The following is a 22019-nucleotide window of genomic DNA, read 5'->3' on the forward strand; positions in this document are numbered from 1 at the left end:
ATGTAGCTGGTCCTGCTTGTGGGGAGTTGGAGGGGTAGCTTGCCCAGGCCTGGACCAGGCTTCCTGCCTCCTGGGCTGCCTCCCCTGGGTGCCTGCATCCTGGCATGCTAAGAGCCAGAGTTTCTACTTTGCATTTGGCATCAGGGACCGGGCCCCTGCCTGGAAACCTGAGGAGCACAGTTCCCTGCGGCCTTCAGGCGGGCAAGGGAGGGAGCATGGTCCAGGCCGATGCAGCAGTGCGGAGATCAGGCAAGACCAGGATGCAGGAGCCAGCCCAGCCCTATGTAACCTGAGCCGCCAGTGTGGGTCCCAATGCTGTGGCTCAGTCATTACTCCAGCCAGCACTCCGGGAAGGGAATTCAGCAGGGCCTTCCTTCCCAGCAGGTCGGGAGTTCTAGGGCCAGGGGACGCACGCTGTGGGCCACTGTGACTTTGGACCTTCACTTCCCCTTTCTGAGCCTCAGTTTCCCTACTTGTAAAATGGTCATGATAACATCTACCTCACAGGGTTCTGGTGAAGACTAAATGAGGTACTTTAACATGATGACTAGCTCAAAGCTGGTCACTACTAAATCGAGTTCTTACTCGCTCACGTAACAAATATTCATGAAGGCTGACCAGGCGACAGGGACGGTGCTAGGTGTTGGGCATTTAACTGTGAACAGGATAGACCCTGGCTCTGCCTTCAAAGAGATGCCCACTAGAGGGGGAGATAACAGTGTGGTAAGTGGTGTGACAAGAGGGAGGTACCTGATGGGGCTCCTGGGCTGGGCCTTAGAGAAGCAACGGGGAGAGCCAAGAGAAAGGGTCAAGGGCAGAGAAGCGTGAAGGGGCATTGCAGGCAGAGGGAGCAGCAAGCAGCACTCAGGAGGCGAGGGAGGGCCCAGCACTGCGGCGTGGCAGATCAGAGGCAGGAGGTGAGGCGGAGAGGTGGGAAGGCCCGGCTTGGCAGGCTGCAGAGGTGGGCTTTCCCTTGAGGCTGGTGGAGCCACAGAAGGTGTGAGGCAGGTGATGGCTGCGAGGGGTGACACGCACCCCACCTTAGCCCATGATGGAGGGATACTTGGAAATATCCCAGCTGAGCAAGGAGGTTTCACTCCCAGCACAGATTCTCAGAGCAGGAAGTTTTCTCGGGGGAGATGAGAGAAGTCGAGAGAGGGAAGATGAGAAGGCTTGAGAGAGCCAAGTGCCTCCTCAGGGTTGGAGAGACAGGAAGCCTCCTAATGCACGGGGAGGGTGCCCTTTCCCATCTGACCTGCTGCTGCTAATAGGACGCTGCAACTGTCTCCCTCCTGTGGCTCCATTACCCTCCTCTTGGGGACCATTACATGCCTGAGTCTTCACCACCAGCCTGCCCCGGGTTCCTTGGTTCTAGGGCTCGTCTGATGCCCCTCCATACTTCCAGATGGGGGCCCTGTGTGGGGCTTGTTGTGGGACTTGTTGAACCTCAATTTCCTGGCTGAGTCAATGGGTCTAATATCTTTTAGGCATGGAAACATCTACATTTTCTTGACAAACTATTGCCAGGAAATGTAAATAAGTACGATAAAAATAAAGGCCCTTAGGTCGCAGTGGATGGGGGCTCCTCAGGCCACCTCAAGTGGGGGGGGGGGGATTTGGAACTTACAGGACTTGATCTCTCAAGCCCAGTGATGAGAGAGCCAAGGGAAGATGTCAAGAGAACCAGATGTCCAGCCCCTCATTACAGGAAATACTAACCCCTCAAACTCGGGCAGTTCGGGACAACGGGCAAAACCCTAAAAAAAGAACCTTTACTATTTTGCAAAAGAGGAAACTGAAGTTCATAAAAGAGGTGAGGCAAGACCCCAAGGCAATAGGGTTCAAGGACATGTCCTTTTCCTGTTTCTCAGGTCTCACTAAGTCACTCATTGTGTTAGCTCAGACACTGGGTGTCTCAGGAATGCAGTTTCTTCGACTGTACAGTAAGGGAGTTGGACCAGAGCAGCAGCAGGACTCTGGGCTGCCCACTCTCCAGGCAGCTAGAGACTGAGGCAGAGCCGTGAGTCCTCATCTTGCGGTCAAAGGAATTTTTTTCCCTTGAACTTAGTACTAGTCACAGTAGAGGTCTGAAGGCTTGAGAGAGAGAGGAGAAAAGAGGTGCTGGTTGGGGCCTCCAGTGACCAGGGGGACTTCCCAACACAGGGACCCCAAGGCCTGGGCTCCATAAGTAGGAGCCGTGAGATTCCTAGCTGCCTATAAGCTGCATGGACCAGCTTGCATAATAGGTGGAGGAAGCTGGACAAGAGGCCTTTGTGTCTTCCAGGCAGAGGTCCCTGGGGGACTACAGAGGCAGCTCAGTCACACAGGGCTGTGTGTCTGCTCTGCTCCTGCTCCTGGCAAGGCTGTAACCAGTATCATTCCTGGGCCCCTCCTGGGACCAGCAACCAGGACTCAGTCAGCAGGTGGGAAGCCCAGGAGAACCCAAGGCTCCAGGGCCCTGGGCAATCTCCTTGACCACAGAAAGAGGCCTTCTGTGCAGTCTCCAGACACCCACCGTCCAAAGCCCCCCATGGATGAACACCGGTTGGTGGGAGAGTAAGTGTGATTGATTGCCTCTATGTCACAAAAGAGGAAGCCAGGAGAGGGACTGGAACTGTGGGTCAAGGTCTCCCAGAGTCAGTGCTGAAGCTGGGTCAGAACCTATATTCCTGACACCTAGACCAGAATGAAAGAGAGGGAGGCATTCATTCATTCATCCATTCGGCATTCAACAAGTATTGGGCAACTCCTGGGAACTCTGGCATGGGGTGTAGGAAGAAGGCAGACCTGGTCATCCACCTCCTGCTGCTCACAGTCTAGAAAGGGTACAGACAGGGTCTCTGACCAGAGAAGGCCATCAGAGTGGGGTTGAAAGCAGAGAAGGGAGTGCTGTGTGTAATCTGAGAAAGCAGCTCAAAGGAAGCAGCTCAAGTTGAGGGATCAAAAACAACCAGGTGTTCAGGAAATTTCTAATGACTATCCTGCCCAGTAACGGGAGCATAGGTGAGGCTAGGCTCTCCCCACCTTCCCCTCCCCAGCCACCTTCTCCTCAGGAGCAGGAGAGACACAGGACCCTGAATGTCTGTATCTCCTCTCTGGGCGACGGGCAAACCCTCCCCAGCCTCTGGGTCCAAAGCAAAGGGAGGCAAGTTCTCGGCGTGGTGCTCTGAGCAGGTTCCTGGCAGGAGAGGGCGCAGGTTCACGGACAGGTCCCGTGGTGGGCAGCGACGGAAGCCACACAGGTATCGACAAACTTTGCACATTTAGTGTCTCTGAAACCCTGCTCTCACGTCGTGTGAGGAAGGCGGGTTCCGCCAGGCGGTAGGCCAGTCGCCGCAGGCCCCTTCCCGCGCTGCCCGTATCCCCCCCAGCCTAGCGCCCCCGCGCGGGTGGCGAGGTGTCCGTTCGGGAGGGAGGGGGCGGTGCCAGGGTCTGTCCAGAGTCCGCCCCGCCCCCGCCTGACCCGGCCGGGGCAGGGAGCTGGGCGTGGCGGGCGGGGCTCGGGGCACGTGGGTGCCGGCGGCGGCGGCGGCGGGACGCGGGCGCGGGCACCGGAGCGGCGGCCTCGGCGCTGCTGGCGGCCGAGCGCCCCGCGGAGGTGAGGGGCGGGCTGCCCGGAGGGATCGGAGGAGGAGACAGGTCGGCAGGAGCGGATGCGGTGGCTGCCCACGCGGCGCTGGGCAGGCAGAGCCGTGGGCGCGTGGCGGTCCGAGTGGGGCACGGCTCCGAGCAGTGGGAGTGTGCCGGTGAGTTCGTGGTCGAACTTTGTCTCCGCCGTAGCGTCGATCTCCGCGAGCGCGATCCGATACCCCGGTGAGTGTGTGTCGGCCTCTTTGGGAAAGTCAGTGTCAGTGGGTGCGTGCGTGCGCCCCAGCGGGTCGAGTAGTTGAACCTGTGGGACTTGTTTGTGTGTGTGCTCTGGTGTGAGTGAGCGCCCCGAGGCGGGGGACCTCGGCCAGAGACCCGCGAGCCCCTGGAGCCCCGCCGAGCCTCCTCAAACCCGGGGCACTCCACCCCGCCCGGACCTGGTAAAACGGGGGGTGGGAGTGGGAGTGGGAGTGGGGGCTGGGACAGTGGGCTGGAAGGACAGTTAAGCCTCTGTCAGCAGGCTTTTAATCTGGCAGGCGGTGCCGTAGGAAGGGTCAGTTTGGAGAAAGGCAGTGCCCTCCCTCAGCTCCCCAACTGGCGGCTGTCGGTGGCAGGTTGCCCTACTTCCCCCCCCAGGAGCCAGACCCAAGGGCCAGGCCCAGCTGCGGATTAAAACTGCCCGTTTGGGGTCTTTGGGGCTGGTGGCAGCTGTTTCTTTCAGCCTGGCATCCTCAGCTTCCCTGGGCCTGCAGCCTGAGGTGCGTGGTTTGTTTGGGGAGCTAGGCTGTGATAATGGGGAGCTTTTGAGGGCTAGGGTGGGGCCGTGGTAAAGTCTCAGTTATCTGTGTGTGTGGTAGTGGTTGGGAAGGAGATTCTTTAAGCAGACAGGGCCCACAAAAGCTCTCTGGAGACTCAGACCTATATTCCAATCCTGCCCTGGCCACTATGTGACCTTCTCTGAGCCTTAGTGGCTTCATCTGTAAAAGGGGAAAAACAAGAATATGGAACTTGAGGGCCATCGAGTTCCTAATGTGTGGGTCATGTTCAGCACCAGTGCTCTCCTGGATAGGCTCACTGCTTGGGGATGGGGGTGAGGTCAATCCCTGGAGGGAACTGCCTGAAACCCAAATCTCAACTATTCTCCTCCCTGGGCTAACAAGACCCAGCCTGAACCCCTTAGCCTGGGACTCAAGGCCTCCAAGAACTGCTTCTTGCCAACCTCTCCAGCCCCTCTCCTGCCTGACCCTTTACCCTCTAGTGATTGCATGTAGTTCTGCTACAGACACGAGACAGTTTCTTGCTTTTGGACCGCGGCATATTCTATATACTCACTGCCTGAAATGCCCTCCTACCCTCATCTTCCTCAGTTGGAGAATTACCTAGCCGTAGGGCCCAGCTCAGATGCTCCCTCTTTGGGGAAGACTTCCTTGATCCCACAGTTGGATTGGAGCATCTTCTGGCTCTTGAAAGTCCCAGGACTTACAGCCCTGGTTCCACCTTGGACGGTTATGGTCTCTGTCCCCCTCCTTCCCTCACCAGAGGTCTGGGGCCCCCTGGAGGACAGAAACTGGCTGTCACTCATTTCTCTTTTGCCAGCACCCTGCACAGGGCTGAGCTGAACTGAGAGAGCACCAGCAGCCTCTATCCCCTGTTCCCTACCCCCCAGCTTCCCCAGTGAAGGCATGTCTACAGTGGAGCTCCATGTCATCACAAAGAAGAGGAAACTAGAATCCGGTGATCAAGACCGGTGGCACAGGTTGTCAGAACAGTGTGTCCTAGAGGCATTACAGGACCCAGAGTGTACAAGCCGAAAACTTTGATTTCACTCTGTAGGTGATAGGGAGCCATGGAAGGTTTGTGAACAAGGAGGATTCATGGTCAAAGCAGCATTTCAGAAAGATCTCTCTGGCTGCAGGGTGGAGAATGGATTGAGTAGTGCTATACAAGGAGATCAGATATTGACACTAGAACCATCCAGGCATTACTTATACTCTGAGCCCTTGATCCCTTGGCCAAGGGTCTGGTCCCTCAGACCTTAGATGTTCCTGCTGAGGAATTTGGGGATACCTAGGACTCTCCCTCCCCCAGTGGGAGCCAGGAGACCTGCAATTGATCTCATCCCAGCTCTTCCCCCAACTTGCCGGGTGACCTTGGGGGGGCAGTTCTTGCCCTGCCAGCCTCTAAAAGGAGGCCAGCACCACTAAGGTCCTGTGTTGAGAGTATGTGCCTGAGAGGCCCTGGCATGGAAGAATTCTCAATTTCCTCTTTTTTCTGCCTTGGGCTGCCCTGGCATGGAAGAATTCTCAATCTCCTCTTTTTTCTGCCTTGGGCTGCCCTGGGGTCTAGCCAGAGGAGTTGGAGGATCACTCCAACCTTCATAAATGGCTGCCTTCATAAATGGCTGCCAAGCTTGTGTTGCAGACTGAGGCTATGACCCCTCCATTCCTATTTTCTTCTTGCCCAGGATGCACAGGCCCTGAGGCTTCTGGATCCTCCAAGGACCAGCTAAAAGTATGAGAAATCACCAAGGTCTCATGGGTGAGTGCTTTGATTTGGCTTCTTTCCTGGCTCTGGCCTTTAGAGAGGCCACTCTCCCCCTCTAGATTGTCAGTTGGCTATCTGTAAATTGGATCTGATGATCCTTGCCTCTTCAAATGCAAGGTTGCTATGACAATTTTTTTTTAATGTTTATTTTTGAGGGACAGTGTGATTGAGTGGGAGAGGGCAGAGAGAGGCAGGGACAGAGGATCCGAAGTAGGCTCTGCACTGACAGCAGCAAGCCTGATGTGGGACTTGAACCCAGGATCTGTGAGATCATGACCTGAGCCAAAGTCCAATGCTCAACCGACTGAACCCCCCAGGTGCCCTGCTGTGACGCCTTAATTCTTAAGACAGTGGTCAGAAAAGGGCTTTGTAAGCTGTGGAGTGCAATGCACAGGGAGAAGTGTGATACTCAGAGACTTTTAAAGAAATGCATTTTGAAGATATCAGAACAAGGGTGCAGTAACAAGGGATTGTGCTAGATATTGAAATTTTAACCACTGACTGCCTTCCTCTCCCTGTGTCCCCTCTGCAAAGACAGCTTACTAGTAATAATTTATAAAAGTCTCTCATTTTATCCTTTATCAATCCTATGAGGGAGGAATTGTTATCCCTGTTTTGCAGATGAGGAGGTAGAGGCTCAGGGAGTTTCCTTCCCAAGATCACAGAGCTGAGGTGAAAGCTAGGGCTACCTGTCCCAACTTACCTCTCTCCATTTAAGACAGAAGTTCCATCTGAGATTCAGAGCTCCATTCTCTGGCTTTCAGGGTGAAGGAAGTTTGAATATTGCCTTGAAAACATGACTTTAGGTTTTGCTTGTGGCCTGATTAGCCACATTGCTCACAGGACCAGAGAAGCCTAGCTGATCTGGTGAAAAAAGGTGGAGGCACCCCTGGTGAAATCCTCTCTGACCTCTGTGCTCATCCTAGAGGTCAGGTGAAGGACTAGGCCAGCCTGCTTTCTCTCTCTGTCTGTATCATCCAGCACAGGTTGGGCACAGAGCAGGTGCCAGTGAGTGTTTGAAAAATGAATGACCTTGCGGAAATGGGTATATAGTCAAAGAGGAGGGCCTTACTCCCTGGAGAGCTACAGTTGATTCTTGAGCAGAGGAGTTCCTCCACTTCCCTGTTATCGAATCTCCTAGGCCTGAGTATTTCTGGTCCAGGGTGAGTGGCTAGAGTCCCTGATGGGAGTGTGGGTAGCCTGGGCCCTCCTGGGCAGCTGCTCCCTCCTTAGCCCTCCACCCTGGCACCCTGTCTAGGGCTTGGGCCCTAAAACATGGGAGGAAGGCCTCCTTCAAGCTTCTTGGGGCCCACATGACCCTCTCTTTTCCCACCCCCTCAGGGGAGGCTCCTGGTGTTACTCTGGCTTCCTGGTGAGTGCCCAGCTTCCTCGGTCCCAGATGTGGGAGGAGGAATCTTGCTGTGGTGGAGCTGTGGGCCAGCAAGGATGTTCCCCAACTCACAGAAAATCCAGGGCCAAGGTATCAGTGCCTCTCACTGGACCATTTTATGTGTAGTCTCCTCCTTGGTCTTCCTCCCTTTAGACTCCCCTGTCCTATCTACTTTCTGTGGCATCATCTTTGTCAAGGTCAACTCTGAGTATGTCCTTCCCTGCTTAAGGCCTGCCATGGCACCCCATTGTCCTCAGGTTAGAAGCCAAGCACCTCAGCCTGGCATTCAAGCCTTTTCATGTGAGTGCCTCAGGTCCATACACATTCTGTGCCACCCACCCCTCCATTCCAGCCTCACATGACCTCCTGGCCACACTATCACACCACTGTGTCTTTGCACATGCTCTTTCTTCTGCCTTCAGTGCCCTCCTACCTTTGTTGTCCACCTGACAAATTCCTAATCTTTCATTAAGTCCCAGCTCAAATGACCTCTCCTCTGAGCAGCTTTCCCTGACTATCTCCCCAGGCTGGTTAGGGGTTCCTCTGGGCTCTATGGTTCCTGGGCTTCCCTTGGTCATGGCTTAATCACTCAAGTGGACTTCTTCCATTTCTGTGTCTTTCTCCCCATCCAGACTGGAGCTCCTGGGCTTCCCTTGGTCATGGCTTAATCACTCAAGTGGACTTCTTCCATGTCTGTGTCTTTCTCCCTATCCAGACTGGAGCTCCTGACCAAGCCTGATCTGAGTCTGGGTTTGCAGTGTTCCTCTGAGGTTGAGCACATGGGGGTACTAGCAAGTGTTTGCTGAGACTTTATGGCTCCTGGGACAGTGATCTTCGATTATGTTACTCTGAGAGTGCAGACTCCTGTGGTTCTGAGAAGCTCACAACCAAAGGCTATGAAAAGCAGCAAGTGACAGAATTGAAGAAACACTTATCATTTACTCTCAGAACCAGAGGCTCTTAAATTGGACCGTCAGAACCAATGAACTCAGAATTCTGGAAGCACCTGGAGTGAGAAAATCTCAGAATCATAGACCTACTTGTTCTACACTTTTGTCCTATTTTCTACCTTGGCTTCTCCATTCTTCCTTTTTCCTTCCGTGCTGGACTCTTCCTACTTCTCTCCTGACCTGACCATAGCCCCTTCCAAGAGCCTTCCCTGCCTACTCTGCCCATGACTTCTGCCCCTCTGCCTGAGAAGGGTTTCTGTGTCTCTCAGCCAGGACAGGTAGATGCAGCCCCCCACATCAGAACAGAGCATGATTTGCTAGCCACATGGAGTACTACCTGTCCCCTTGTCTTACTCCTTCCTCAGGAGCTGTCTGGTGTGGTGATTCTCCCCATCTGATCAGTGAAGAACTCGAGGCTCAGAGAGGGGAGTTAACTTGACCAAGGTTGCACAACATGGGTGGTTTGAAGTTGGAGCCTGAACCCAGGGTTCTTTCTTCTTGGTCTGGCTGGAGACATTTGGATGTGATAGGTCAGGGTGGAGTCCAGGGCACTGTGGTTCTCAACTGGTTCCATTAAGCAGTGTGTCTATAGCACTGTGCTGGGCTGGACCCTGCTGGGTCAGAGGAGGGACGGGTAGTTTGCAGTCCTGCTCTGGGGTGGGGGTGAAGGTGCTCAACCCTACACTGAATGTAATTAGAACATCAGACCTTGAGTAAGGCCCTTCCTCTTAAGGAGTCTCAGTTTCCTGGTCTGTAAGTGGGAGGCCAGCCTGGTTGATCTGAGACTCGTGCATGCATTCAGATGTTCTCTTAGTGTGTGGCGCCCACAGCCAGGATTCTAGGGGCTCCCTACAGGGTGAGAGTCTCCAAGAGGACTGGTGAACCCAAGGGCCTTCTGGAGGAGGCTGCAGAGGCTTCCCACTTGCCACAGCACCTACTGATACTATCTGAGGTTACCCCCTCAGCTGTTTCCTCAGACCAGCCCCAGTGCTGGTGGTGCAGAAAGCGTATCAGGCAAGGCTGGGAGCCTATTGGCCTTCAAGCCTGTGGAGGACATTTGGGAGGGGGTGAAAGATAACTTCCAGGATCTTTCCTGTCCTCCTATCCATCCTTGCCCTCTCTACTTCCCTCAAGCCCCAGGGATGACTGTCAGTTCCTGAGACATACTATGTGATCGTTTGCCCTGGTTTTTGCTCACTCTACTCCTCTTCTGTTTCCACGCACCTGACTCTTGTCCATCTTCCAAAATGAAGGTCAGGTGTTCTCTCCTCCAGGAAGCCTTCCCTGACCACCCTACCCCCAGTTCCTATTAGGGACCCTCTTGGCTGCTTCAACCCAACCCTGGTGCCTCTGCTTCCTTCAGCCCTGATCACCCTGAATTATCATTGCCTTTTCTGGGTCTTCCCCTATCCTCCCCCACACCCACCACCTTGACAGTGAGCTCCTTGAGATCACAGAAGGGTCCAACTCAACTTGGAGTCCCCAAGTGCCCTGAATGGGGACAGGCATAGTTATGGCAAACCTTTGTAAAGGGTGAATGAACTAAGGAGTATAGTTGGGTCTAGTTCCTTCGGGCGGGGGGGGGGGGGGGGGGCGGCGGGCAGTCCTCGTACTGCCCTTCCTCCTGAGGATGGCCTTCAGGGTGGGAAACTTGACCTATAGTCAGTCTGGCTGTGACCTTGCTACTTTGCTCATAATTCCTATGGCTTTCCTGCCCCTCTTGTCTTCCTGAAATACTCCCATCCTCCCTATCTTCACCACTTGCTGAAATCATATCTTTTTAAGTTATTTCATAAAATGAATAAATCATCTCCTTTAACTATCTCAACAACCTTATGCAGTGCATACCCTTCTTAGATTGTAAAGAAATTAAGATTTGGGTTATAGAGCTGAGACTTGTCCAAGTACCACAGATGGAAATGGCAGAACTGGGATTTCCCACCTGCCCAGTGCCCTCCCCTGTCCCTCGATGACATTCTGGGTCCAAGTCCTCTGTTTCCCCTCACAGCACTCCACCCCCAGCAGAGGCAGGCTGCAAGGGTTTCCAGAGTGGTGATGCGTCATACTCCCCTGCTAGGCTGGACAGGGCCAGCCAGGTAGGCAGGTGAATGGGCAGTACATTCATTCTGGAGCTGCCCTAGTGGAGAAGCTGGAATGTTGTCCAACCACCCTGGAAATTCTGCAGTCAGCCTGGGAACTGCCTCACCCCCTCCTCATGGCTTTGAGTTAACCAGCTGGGGCTACAAGGAGAAAGACCCAGCCCTTGGGGTAGGGGCGGAGCCAGGCAGAGGGGGCAAGTGGTCTGCCCCTAACTCACTGGTGACCGTGGGTGAGATCTGGGGCTACCGTTTCTGGCCTTAGTTTGTTGTTGTTTTAATTGTAAAATGAATACAATAATCATCATGTCTGCTTCACAATGAGGAAATACCAGGAAGAGTAGATTCTAGCCCTGCCACTAGGGTGTTCCCTCTGGCAGAGAACTGACCAGACAGGCAGAGCCATGGGGCTCAAAGAGGGCTGGTCAGGAAGCTTTCCGGAGCAGAGGACCTAGGCTGAGGAGGGTAGCGGATAGTGATCAGGGGCACGGCTCCTGCAGTCAGACAGATCAAGACTGCTCTGCAAGTTGCTAGCTTTGGGACCCTGGAGAGATTATTTAGCTTCTCTGAGCTTCTCAGGCTTAAATGAGAAGAGGTCTATAAAGCCAACTAATATGGAGCCTGACACAGAGCAGGCACTCAACTTTTGTTATAATATATATGTTGAAGATAAGGGAGGGTATCCCTGAGTGAAGATATGATCATGGGACTGCTTTTGCTGTGCTTGGGACAGGAAGATGAGGCTGGAGGCAGAGAGGGAGAGTTGTCTAGAGGGGCGTCAGGGGCCAGGTCAGCCAGGGCCTTGAATGCCAGGCTCAAGAGCTTGGATGTTAGCCTGAGGGCAATAGGGAGCCATGGAAGGGTTTTGAGCTTAACAGTGTCTAGCCAGATTTGTGTTGTAGGAAGACCTGTGATTGCAGAATGGAAGATGGATAGGAGGGGAGGGGTGGAGGCAAGGAGATAAGTGAGCAGGCTGTGCAATGGTGTGGAGGAGAAACACAAGACTAAGGCTATGGAGTGGGGAAGAGTGGCATGTCTGAGCCACTGCACGGGGTCAACTGACAGGTTCATTGGCGAGCATTGGGTTACATACGGGTGGGAAAGAGATATATTCTCAAGGATATATTAGAATTTTAAAGTGTGGAAGGATGGGTGGTAGAGATCCATCTCAGAAATAGGAGAATGGCTTTGAGAAAGTGCTGTGCTCCTCCTTAGTCTCTTGAGTGAAGGCATATCCTAAGGAGAAGACGGGGTGGAGTGGGGTGAAAGGTTAACCTCTTTCGTCACTGGACTCTGGAGCAGGTTGGCAAATGGCTACCAGCCCACTGCCCCACGTGAACCTGAGACTCCTGGGGCAAGGTGTGCTGGGAAAATAGTGGCCTAGGGGCATTCCCCAGTGCCACACCTCCTTCCCATTCTTGCAGCCATCCTCCCCCTCTCCTCTTCCCACTTCTCTCCATGCTTGTACATTGCTTCCAGCCTGGAGACCTGGCTTCAACTGTCTCAGACCCCCCCCCCCCCCACCCCAGTGCAGGGAAATGAAGCAGATGGAAAGAGGAAGGGAATGTTCTTTTTCCCCTCTGGTAAGTCTGGTTCTGGAGGATGCTTGGACTCGCACATACAGAGGGGTCCCTCCACCATGTAACCATCCCCTCAGTGAAACCTTGTGCCTGGTGTGTGTGTGAGGGCCTGCCAGACAAGACAAAAGCCAGGGCCAGAATTCAGAAGGCCTGCATTCCAATCTTGGCTCTGTCCCTGACTTATGGTGAGGCCTTGTGACAGGGCCTCTGTTTTCTCCTCTGTCAAATGGGAGTTTAGTGCAGGTGATTTCTAAAGGCTGTTCTAGTCCCTGTCTAGAACAGTGTGTGTGTGTGTGTGTGTGTGTGTGTGTGTGTGTGTGTGCGCGCGCACATGCTGTATATACATCTGAATGTGACTGTGTATGTCTCCATGTATCTGGATATTTGTGTATGTCCATGCCTGTGTGTGTTCATGTGTGTTTACAGCATCTATGGAGGAATGATTAGAGATGGGACAGGGGAGGGGGTGTGTTCCAGGTAGAGACATAGCTTGAACAAAAAAACGTATGGGCGGAAATACTATTGAGTGGATACTGGGCAAGGAGGGTGTTGACTGTTTCCTACTCTAGGGACTGAAGCATAGACCAGGACAGAGGGAGGGGCATTGGAGGCTCAGCTCAGCTCAGCTCTGCAGGATGTGAGGGAGACCTTTCCCAGCAGAGCCACACTCCTGTGAAAGCGGGTGCCTGGGGAAGGAGGCTGGGAACAACCATCCCTGGAACATGTGAGCCGAGGGTAGACAGCCAGGGCGTGTGGGTGGGCAGAGGGCACCCCTCCTGGGACAGGCAAACACACCAGTGCTTGCCTCTTTTGGACCAAGGTTGAAGCATAGGAGGCAGGCCTGGGAGGGCTCTGCCTGGCTGACTTCCTATGACCTGGAACCCAAGAGCCCATGCTGTCTCCACCTCCCACAGAGCCCGCAGCACTGCCCGCCCTGAGAAGTGCTGGAAGCTGGGTTTATCCCCAGGCCGGAGGACCTGTTTTTCCTGTTTCCTGAAGAATTCCCTGCATCCTGGTCCAGGCCTATGCATTCATGAATGAGAAACAGGCTCTGAACATCCTGACTGTGAGAGCAGGGGCTGGTCAGGTATGGACATGGGAGGGCAGCGTCCACTGGCTGGGAGGCTCACTTGTGCATGTGTATATGCTGGACCAGGGTTCGATCCAGGGGATCCCCACCCTGCTCACTCATCCCAGGCTCTGATGAATTCAGGCTTCAGAGCCAGGGAGTCCTGGTGTCAAACCCATTTTTTCCAACTCCTGGCAGTGTGATCTTGAACAAATAGCTTAACCTCTATGGCAGTATCTCCTGAGGAGTGAGGGTGGGGGGTGCTGCATGGACGCTGTTCAGCCCAGGTTTGGCCCCTACAAAGTGAGGTGTTGGGGGTAGGGGGCACCAGGACCAGAAGCTCCTGACTCAGACTGACCCATGACCTGAGCCAGAGATGAGCAAGATAAAAGAATGTGCTTGATTCAGACAGCTGACCCACCTCCAGAATGCCTAGGTCCAGTTCCCCTCTCCTGGCATTTCCCTGGCCTGTCCAGAGAAGGGCAGGGCTCTTGAAAGAGAGGAAGTCCAGAGGCCTGTCTAGGGCAGGAGCAGGCCCAGGTGTGCCGGTCCCCCGGAGTGCTCCCCAGGAAGCCACCTGGGGTCAGCAGCTGAGAAATCTTTAAGTGTCAGGACAACTCTGGGAGGCCCTCAGAGGAATAAGGGAAAGGAGAGCAACCGCCATGAGGCTCAGCCTCCTCTGGACTCCCATATCCTCTTGTGCTTGATTGTTTCATTCATTCATTCATTCATTCATTCTTCCACTCATGTCATACCTGCTTTGGAGCAGGCCTCTTGCTGGATGATAGGGACAGAGAAAAGAATCAGATGGACCAAGACTTCTAGAAGCACCTAGAATGTTTTGGGGTTTCTAGAAGGTGGAAACACAAATTCCCAACAGGGTGTGAGGAGTGTCTGGGGTGGTAGAGTGCGAGAGCTTCAGAGATGAGGTGACCCTTGAGAAGAGCCTTGAGGGATGGCCATGATGGAGTACAGTGTGAATGGGTTTTGGAAGGGCTGTCCAGGCAGAAAGAATAGCATGAGCAAAGGCAGGGAAGGCTGGCAGGGCACTTAAAAGGGGCAGAGCCAGCCAGAACCGGGCACAGAGGGGCTGGTAAGTGGTGTTGGACAAAGATGGGAGCTGGTCTCTAGGGTGAGAGATCCTGGGGAGAGACCCCAAGGGTATGGGAGGTAAGGAGAGGTAGAGGAGAGGGCTGAGAGAGAGGGCTAAGGAGTCAGCTGTCTTCATAAGCAGGGGCCGGAGGGGGGGGGCAGGAAAGATGTACTCACAGGTTGATGGGCCAGCCTCTCCTGCCAGGGAGAGGGCAGGCAGGGTCAGTCTGGAAGGGGGCCATGACAGTGGAGTCCCCAGCTGGCCTGGGAGGGTGGAGGCCAGGATGTCTTAAAACAGGTGGAAAGGACAGCTTCCTCGCTTCAGGAGAAAGTTGGGGAAGTCTCCCCCCTCTCACCAGCATCAGAGATTCCACCCTTGATGATTAGAAAGAAACTCTGTGTAGAGATGTGGACTATGGCTGGAGGGGTGGAGGGTGGGGGAGGGCCATCATGACCCAGAGGAGAGACCCGCCAGGCCTAGGCACTGGGGCAGGAGCAGAGCAGCAGTGTGGAGGGGGACTGGGTGTGTGTGCTTCCCCTGTCTTCAGTGGGCAGAGCATCTCATGGGGATTTAGGACTCCAGTTCTCTAAGGCTGGGGGATTCAGTCCACGAGAGGTCTGGGCCTCAGGAGGGCAGGAAATGCCTGATGTCACCTGGGGTTTTGTGGCAGAGCTGGACACCCCAACCCAGTGTCCCCACGGGGGAGGGAATGTGGCCTCTCCACAGCTCTTCAGTCTCACTCAGGCCTCCATGCTCCTCCTGTAGCTGCTGGGAGCCAGGAACTCCCAGCCCACCTCCCAAAGTGCTGGATCTGGTGGTCCTGGGCTTTGCCCTTCCCCATGTCCCATGACACCCCTCAGGGCACCCCACATTTACGATGTCTGACAATGAGTGCTCCTCTCCCCATACCTGCTCCTCCCCCAACCCCTGAGCCAGACACCCTGCCCCTCTTCAACCCAAACTCCCTCTGGGCCAGACTCTCTGGCCTTCTTCCCTAACCCCTCCACATCTCTCCCCTCACAAGGTCCCCAGGCCTGGCCCTGGCTTAGGCTTTAGTACCAGTCCGCTGGCCCACCACACTCACCTGCTGCACAGCCTCCAGTGAAGACCTTCTATCGCTCCTCCACTGGTGGAGAGCTTCCTGCAGATTTCAGGAAAAGGCCACATCTGGGCTGAGCCTTATACCACCACAACGTACCTACTATGTGCCAGACACTGCTCCAAACATTTCACACAAATTACTCAATCGTCACAGCAGTTGTATGATGTAGGTTCTATTAATCGCCTCATTTTACAGATGAGGAAACAAAGGTGGTCTGGCTCCAGAGGCCAGGTTCTTAATCGCTGGAGTTTGTTTCACTGAAGTATAAAAAGTTGTAATTCCAACAGGTGGAGACGAGGGGTGTGAATGGATTCCAGGTTGAAGGAGCACCATGAACTAGGGCTGGGAGGGAGAGTGGTGGGTGCATTCAGGAAACTGCAGGTCACAGAGGATGGGGCTGGTGAGGCTGACAGAGGCTGGGTTATGAAACCATCCCATACCAGACTGAGGAGGAGTGGGGTTTTCTCCTGAGAATAGGCAGGAGTCGCAGAGGGTTTCGAACAAGGGAATGACTTTGTCTTCAAGAAGGCCCCCTGGATTGGGGGAACTGAGGCTAGAGGCCGGGAGGCGGATGCAGTGGCTCTGGCAGCAAGGGTGGAGGCAACGCGGGGCTGCAGGGAGAAGGGGTGGGATGCAGGAGACGCTTGAGTGTCGGGTCCTCAGTCCTGGCTCGGGGCAAGAGGGGTCCTAGGAGCTTGGCCCTGCCAGAGTTCCCCATGGCAGGGGGAGCTGCCCCTGCTCAACTTGGCACCACACAGCCTCCCTGCCTGCTCACCCTGGACCAGCCCTGGTTCCTTGGGGAGGAACCTGTGTCTGTGAGAGGCAGGTGCATGCTCTTGGTTGCACTTCTGCTGACACCAGGAGACAGGGAAGATTCTGGGGTGCGGGGATAGGGTTTGGGGAGAGAAGGGAAACTGAGAGACCTATGTGTCTCTCAGCCCCCTAATGTCAACCTCAGGGGCCCTGAACTACTACTGGGAAGCCAGGCTGGGCAGGAAGCTCATGGTCTAAGGGAGTGGATGTCACTGGCCCTCTAGAATCTCCAAGCCCCAGCCTCTCAGGACCTTGGTTCCAAGATAAAGGGAATTGTACCACCCCAGATACCTAGGATGGGGAGGACTCGCATGTCATCTGCCCCCTCTGTCCTCCCAGACACACCCACACACAGGACACAAGCCTTTCTGCAGACTCTGCTAGAAGAGACGCTGGCATGCCCCCAGAACAAGGAGTTCACTACCTCCTTTCTACAGCCCCTTCCACTGTGGGATGCACCTGGATGAGTTGTAGCCATCCCTAACCATATGACCTTAGCCAAATTACTTGAATGATCTCAGCCTCTTTATTGGAAAACTGGGCATGATAACCTGGTTCCCAGAAACATGTTGTAAAGATGAAACGAAGTAACACTTTAAAGCATCCATGGTAGTGAGGTTTGAAAAAATAGCAGCTCTCCGGCCCCTTCCCACTGTTAGAAAGTTATTCTTCATGTTTGTCCCAAACCTGCCTACCTGCTATGATTTCCAGCCTGACGCTGGGAACTTTGGCCACATCTTTGCCCTCCAGCCTGGGCTCTCTGTCCCCTGCTCCCCGCTGAGAGAGAGCTCTTACTGGTCACATTGGTGGGGACAAGGAGATGACGAAGATAGACAATTTGTGCTCCAGGTACTTACTCTGTGGGCAATCAGGCCCCATGGGTACATATGCCCACTAGGAATAAGGCAAGAGACCATCAAGATAGTGGTGGTGTGTGAAGAGAAGCTGGGTGGGTATGAGGGAAGCTGAATTTTCCCCACAAAAGAAGTCCCTCTCTGCTCCCATTCTCACCTCTGCCCCAGACTTCCCTGGCATCTTCAGAAGGGTCACTGTCCCATCTGGTAGCCTCATGGGCCGGGGAGCAGGGCTGCTGTTTACAAGTGCTGAAAGTGCCAGAATATAGGAGTACCTAAAAACTATTTGCTGGGAGGTTAATGAATGACTAAAGGGGGAGACCCTTGGAAATACTCCCTCAAATACCAAAATACCAGGCATGGGGCCAGAGAGCCTCTCAGAGGGCAGAAAGATGAGCTAAAGGAAAGAGCTTTCTAATACTTCCAGCAAGGTAGAGGCTGCCCACCGGCCAGTGAGGGCTGGGTGTGAGGTGGAGCCAGCCAGCCCGATAGCCCCCCTCTGTGAATCTGAGATGACACTGCTCTAGGACCCCCAGATCCTCAGATGCTAGAGCTCAGGATCCTCGATCTAGAACTCTGTGCTCCTGAGGTTCTAGAGCAGGGTTGCCAGTCTTAAACAAACAATCACACAAAAACAAAAAACAGGGGCGCCTGGGTGGCTCAGTCGGTTGAGCGACGGACTTCGGCTCAGGTCATGATCTCACGGTCCATGAATTCAAGCCCCGCGTCGGGCTCTGTGCTGACAGCTCGGAGCCTGGAGCCTGCTTCTGATTCTGTGTCTCCCTCTCTCTCTCTCCCCTCCCCCACTCATGTTCTGTCTTTCTCTGTCTCAGAAATAAACATTAAAAAAAAATTTAAAAAAAAAAAACAAAAAAAACCCCACAAAAAACAAAGCCAGGGGTAACTATTTTAGGCTTTGGGGAATATACGGTCTTTGTTGCAACTATTCAACTCTATAAATAAGACGGGTATGATTGTGTTCCAATCAAGCTTTTTTTTTTTTTTTTTTTTTTTACAGAAACAGACTGGTGGACTGCATCTGGCCCTCAGGATGTAGTGTGCCTACCCCTGTTGTGAAGTTTTAAAGGTGTGTGGCCACGATACTCCTAGACCTCATGCATCCTCGAAGTTCCGGGGTTCCGAGGTTCTGGGCCCTCTGGGTCCAGGGAGGAAGCCAGGTCAGATGGCCACAAAGGCCTTGACTGTGGTGGGGCAGACCTTAACCAAGGGAATCTATGGGTGCTTGGGGTCCCTCATGGCCCCGGTCAGGTGGGTGTGTCAGGCCTCCCCACTGAGCCCTGGTTGTGACCCTCGTGGCTGTTCTCCCCACCACCCCTTCCCTTCAGGGCAATGGCCACAGGCCCGGGCCGCTGGAACAGCACCGTCAATGACACCTGGGGTGGGGACGAGCTGGGCTACAAGTGCCGCTTCAATGAGGACTTCAAGTACGTGCTGCTGCCTGTGTCCTACGGTGTGGTGTGTGTGCTCGGGCTGTGTCTCAACGCCGTGGCACTCTACATCTTCCTGTGCCGCCTCAAGACCTGGAACGCGTCCACCACGTACATGTTCCACCTGGCCGTGTCCGATGCGCTGTACGCAGCCTCCCTGCCGCTGCTGGTCTATTACTACGCCCGCGGGGACCACTGGCCCTTCAGCATAGTGCTCTGCAAGCTGGTGCGCTTCCTCTTCTACACCAACCTTTACTGCAGCATCCTCTTCCTCACGTGCATCAGCGTGCACCGATGCCTGGGGGTCCTGCGCCCGCTGCGCTCGCTGCGCTGGGGCCGGGCCCGCTATGCCCGCCGGGTGGCAGCTGCCGTGTGGGTGCTGGTGCTGGCTTGCCAGTCACCCGTGCTCTACTTCGTCACCACCAGCGCGCGTGGCGGCCGCATTACCTGCCACGACACCTCAGCACCCGAGCTCTTCAGCCAGTTCGTGGCCTACAGCTCTGTCATGCTGGGCCTGCTCTTCGCAGTGCCCTTTGCCATCATCTTGGTCTGTTACGTGCTTATGGCTCGGCGGCTGTTGAAGCCAGCCTACGGGACCTCGGGAGGCCTGCCGCGGGCCAAGCGCAAGTCGGTGCGCACCATTGCCGTGGTGCTGGCTGTCTTCGCCCTCTGCTTCCTGCCTTTCCATGTCACCCGCACCCTCTACTACTCCTTCCGATCCCTGGACCTCAGCTGCCACACCCTCAATGCCATCAACATGGCTTACAAGATCACCCGGCCGCTGGCCAGTGCCAACAGTTGCCTTGACCCCGTGCTCTACTTCCTGGCTGGGCAGAGGCTTGTGCGCTTTGCCCGAGATGCCAAGCCACCCACAGACTCCACTCCTACTACCCCAGCTCGCCGCAGACGGGGCCTGCACAGGTTGGACAGGACTGACGTCAAGAGGACAAAAGATGTGTCGAGCAGCAGTGAGGACTCTAGGCGGACAGAGTCCATGGCAGCTGGTGGTGAGAACACTAAGGACATCCGGCTGTAGGACCTGAACCCCTGGCGCCTGTGCAAGTTAATATTGGGGGTGGGGGGAGTGGGGAGGCTGTGGGGACTAGGATTTCTTCCATTGGGATAGTGTCCCTAGATATGCCCCATTAGTGACTCATGCCTGATGGTCAAGGGAGCCGTGACCTCAACGCTCTGTCATTTGGCAGAATGTTCTCTGTAGTCCAGAGATCTTAACAGTTCCTACAACCCCAGTCACCATTTGTATGTGTGAGTTGGGGAATAAGGCTTCGTGAAAGGCAAGGGTAAGGGGCCGATGCTGCCCCTGGCCTGACTCCCACATAATTAGCTGTCTGTGCCCAGCAAGGTATCTAGGCTGGAGCCCAGCCTGATCGAGTCAAATGGAGAAACAGACGCAGAGAAGAAAGTGACTTACCAAGGTCACATAGTCTGGGCCTGAGCTACCTGGGAGGGGTGGAGTTTCAGGGTGATCAGAGGACCCTGGTAAGGAGCCAGAGCTGAGCCGGAGCTTCCCACGGAGCGGTCAAGGGCAGGTCTAGATGCCACAGTGGACACACCTCTGAGGAGCATCCCCATCCCTAGAGGTGACTGTAACATCTGGGAGCTGATGTCATAAACTCATCTGGAGGCTTCCCGGGCCTGGGAGCCAGTTGAGGCTGCAACTTCTACCGAAGGTGTTGTTGCCTGCCGTGTTGTGCCCTATTGTGTGGTTTGAGGATGAGGATACAGTCTAAGAAGCTCTTACCATCCACACTGGAGTTCTTTCTCCAACCTCTACTCTTCTGCCACCTACCTTCCCACTAGCTGCCTCAGTGGTAGTCTCACATCAGGGATCCTCTTTCCAGACCCCAGGTCATCCCTCACTTTAGAGCCAAGTGGCTTTGGTGCCTGGCTCTGTTGAGTGCAGATAGGAGTCAGATGGGGTCCTGTCCTTGGGATCCCCCAGTTTAGGGATTAATGGCTATGAACAGTCATGTGCTGGTAAATGTGAAACCATCTAACTGGCTTTCCAGGGGGTGAGGGGAACCCCTTATCTGTAGCATTGCTAATTGCCATGGTGCAGATACTCTTGCCTTGGCCAATTTCAGACCAGTGATGTGATGTCAGCCTCCTTGCAAAATTCCTGAAAATTTAACAATTGGCTCTTGCAATCAGGTCCAACATGCTCCATTGCACCACTGGATAATACTGAGTGATTGGAGGTGTGGACCAGCATGTGAGAGAGGCTTCCTGGGACACACTCCTGAACTGTAGCTTCTGAGAAAAGCAGTTTATCGGAGAAGAACAGCCAGGTGCAGGGTACATCCTGGGCAAAGACATGGGGGCAGGAAAGCAGGGTATGCAGGAAGTGGAAGCAGGCTGGGCAGCCGGTGCTCAGTCTCAAGGCAGGAATGAGGCTGGGAGTGGGTCACCAGGCTAACAAGTCAAGGCTCCTTCCTTGCCTTTACCCGAGGTCTCCTTTGCACTGGGGCTGAGTATGGGAGAGATTCCCTTCTCTTCCTGTCCCATCCTCTGCCTCCTGGGAAAATCCCGCTATATGGCATAATGGTGCTCAGACTGGCTCAGGGTGAGGTAGATCTTTCTCACCTGTGACAGATTCTAGGTCCAGCCAGGACCACTGTGGAGGTTTGTGGAGCTGAGCTGGACAGGGACCAGCTCAGCCTTGGGGCAAAGCTAACAGGTCTCATTTTTTTTTAATGTTTTATTTATTTTTGAGAGAGCACAAGCAGGGGAAGGGCAGAGAGAGAGGGACAGAGGATCCAAAGTAGGCTCCGTGCTGACAGCAACGAGCCCAATGTGGAGCTCGAACTCACGAACCACCAGATCATGGCCTGAGCCCAAGTCAGACACTCAACCGACTGAGCCACCCAGGAGCCCCTGACAGGTCTCATTCTTAATCTCAAACATAAAGACCTACTCCCTCTCCCTGGGGGAGACCCCCTTTCCCTATAGGCCCACTCTGCCTGAGAGAAGATTCTTCCCTTCACTCCACGTCTTCCTGTCTCCTGTGACCTCTTCACCCGTTCCACTCTGTCAGAACGAGGCACTCCCAGGGGTTGCTCTATTTACAATCTAGTTCCACACAGCTCCTTCATGCAACAGGGACCCATCACAAGTCATGACCCAACCAATTACTCTGCATGGTGCGACGTGGGTGTCCTGTTCAAAGTAATGTGAAATGCTCACCTCCCACATTCTAGGTTCTATATTTCTGTTCATATAACCAGAGTCCCTATGAGCTTTTTTTGTGACTACTTCTTATAGACTGACCTTGAGCCAACCTTTCCTGCAGTCCCAAGCCTATCTCCTTCCTACCAGCTGCTGCTGAAGCTGAACCCCATTCTAGTTTATAAGAAGCCCCTACCCAGGTAAGATTACACCCAGAGGTGTAAATGCTGGGCTCTGATTCCCTCAGCCCTGCTTAGACCAGAGGCAGGAGGTTATACATCACGATTTGGGGTCTCCTGAGTGTGC

General features: G+C 54.3%; 1 protein-coding gene across 7 annotated transcripts; it reads left to right on the forward strand.

Moving 5' to 3' along the window:
- Positions 1–3490: 3490 nt before the first annotated feature.
- P2RY2 (purinergic receptor P2Y2) lies at positions 3491–21737 on the forward strand. Of its 7 annotated transcripts, none has more exons than XM_019449737.2 (4): positions 3700–3813; positions 6053–6126; positions 13063–13235; positions 18098–21737. In XM_019449737.2, the coding sequence occupies exon 4, from the start codon at positions 18430–18432 to the stop codon at positions 19561–19563; it is 1134 nt and encodes a 377-aa protein (XP_019305282.2). In that variant the 5' UTR covers positions 3700–3813; positions 6053–6126; positions 13063–13235; positions 18098–18429; the 3' UTR covers positions 19564–21737. The 7 variants fall into 7 exon arrangements, with proteins under 7 accessions (XP_019305287.2, XP_019305286.2, XP_019305282.2 ...); XM_019449738.2 differs by lacking the exon at positions 13063–13235 and having other exon boundaries at positions 18098–18166; positions 18426–21737; XM_019449739.2 differs by lacking the exon at positions 6053–6126 and having other exon boundaries at positions 3716–3813; positions 18098–18257; positions 18426–21737.
- Positions 21738–22019: the final 282 nt, after the last annotated feature.

Source organism: Panthera pardus, unplaced genomic scaffold (genome assembly GCF_024362965.1).
Source record: "Panthera pardus isolate Hobbes unplaced genomic scaffold, ASM2436296v1 HiC_scaffold_12, whole genome shotgun sequence".
Classification (NCBI taxonomy): domain Eukaryota; kingdom Metazoa; phylum Chordata; class Mammalia; order Carnivora; family Felidae; genus Panthera; species Panthera pardus.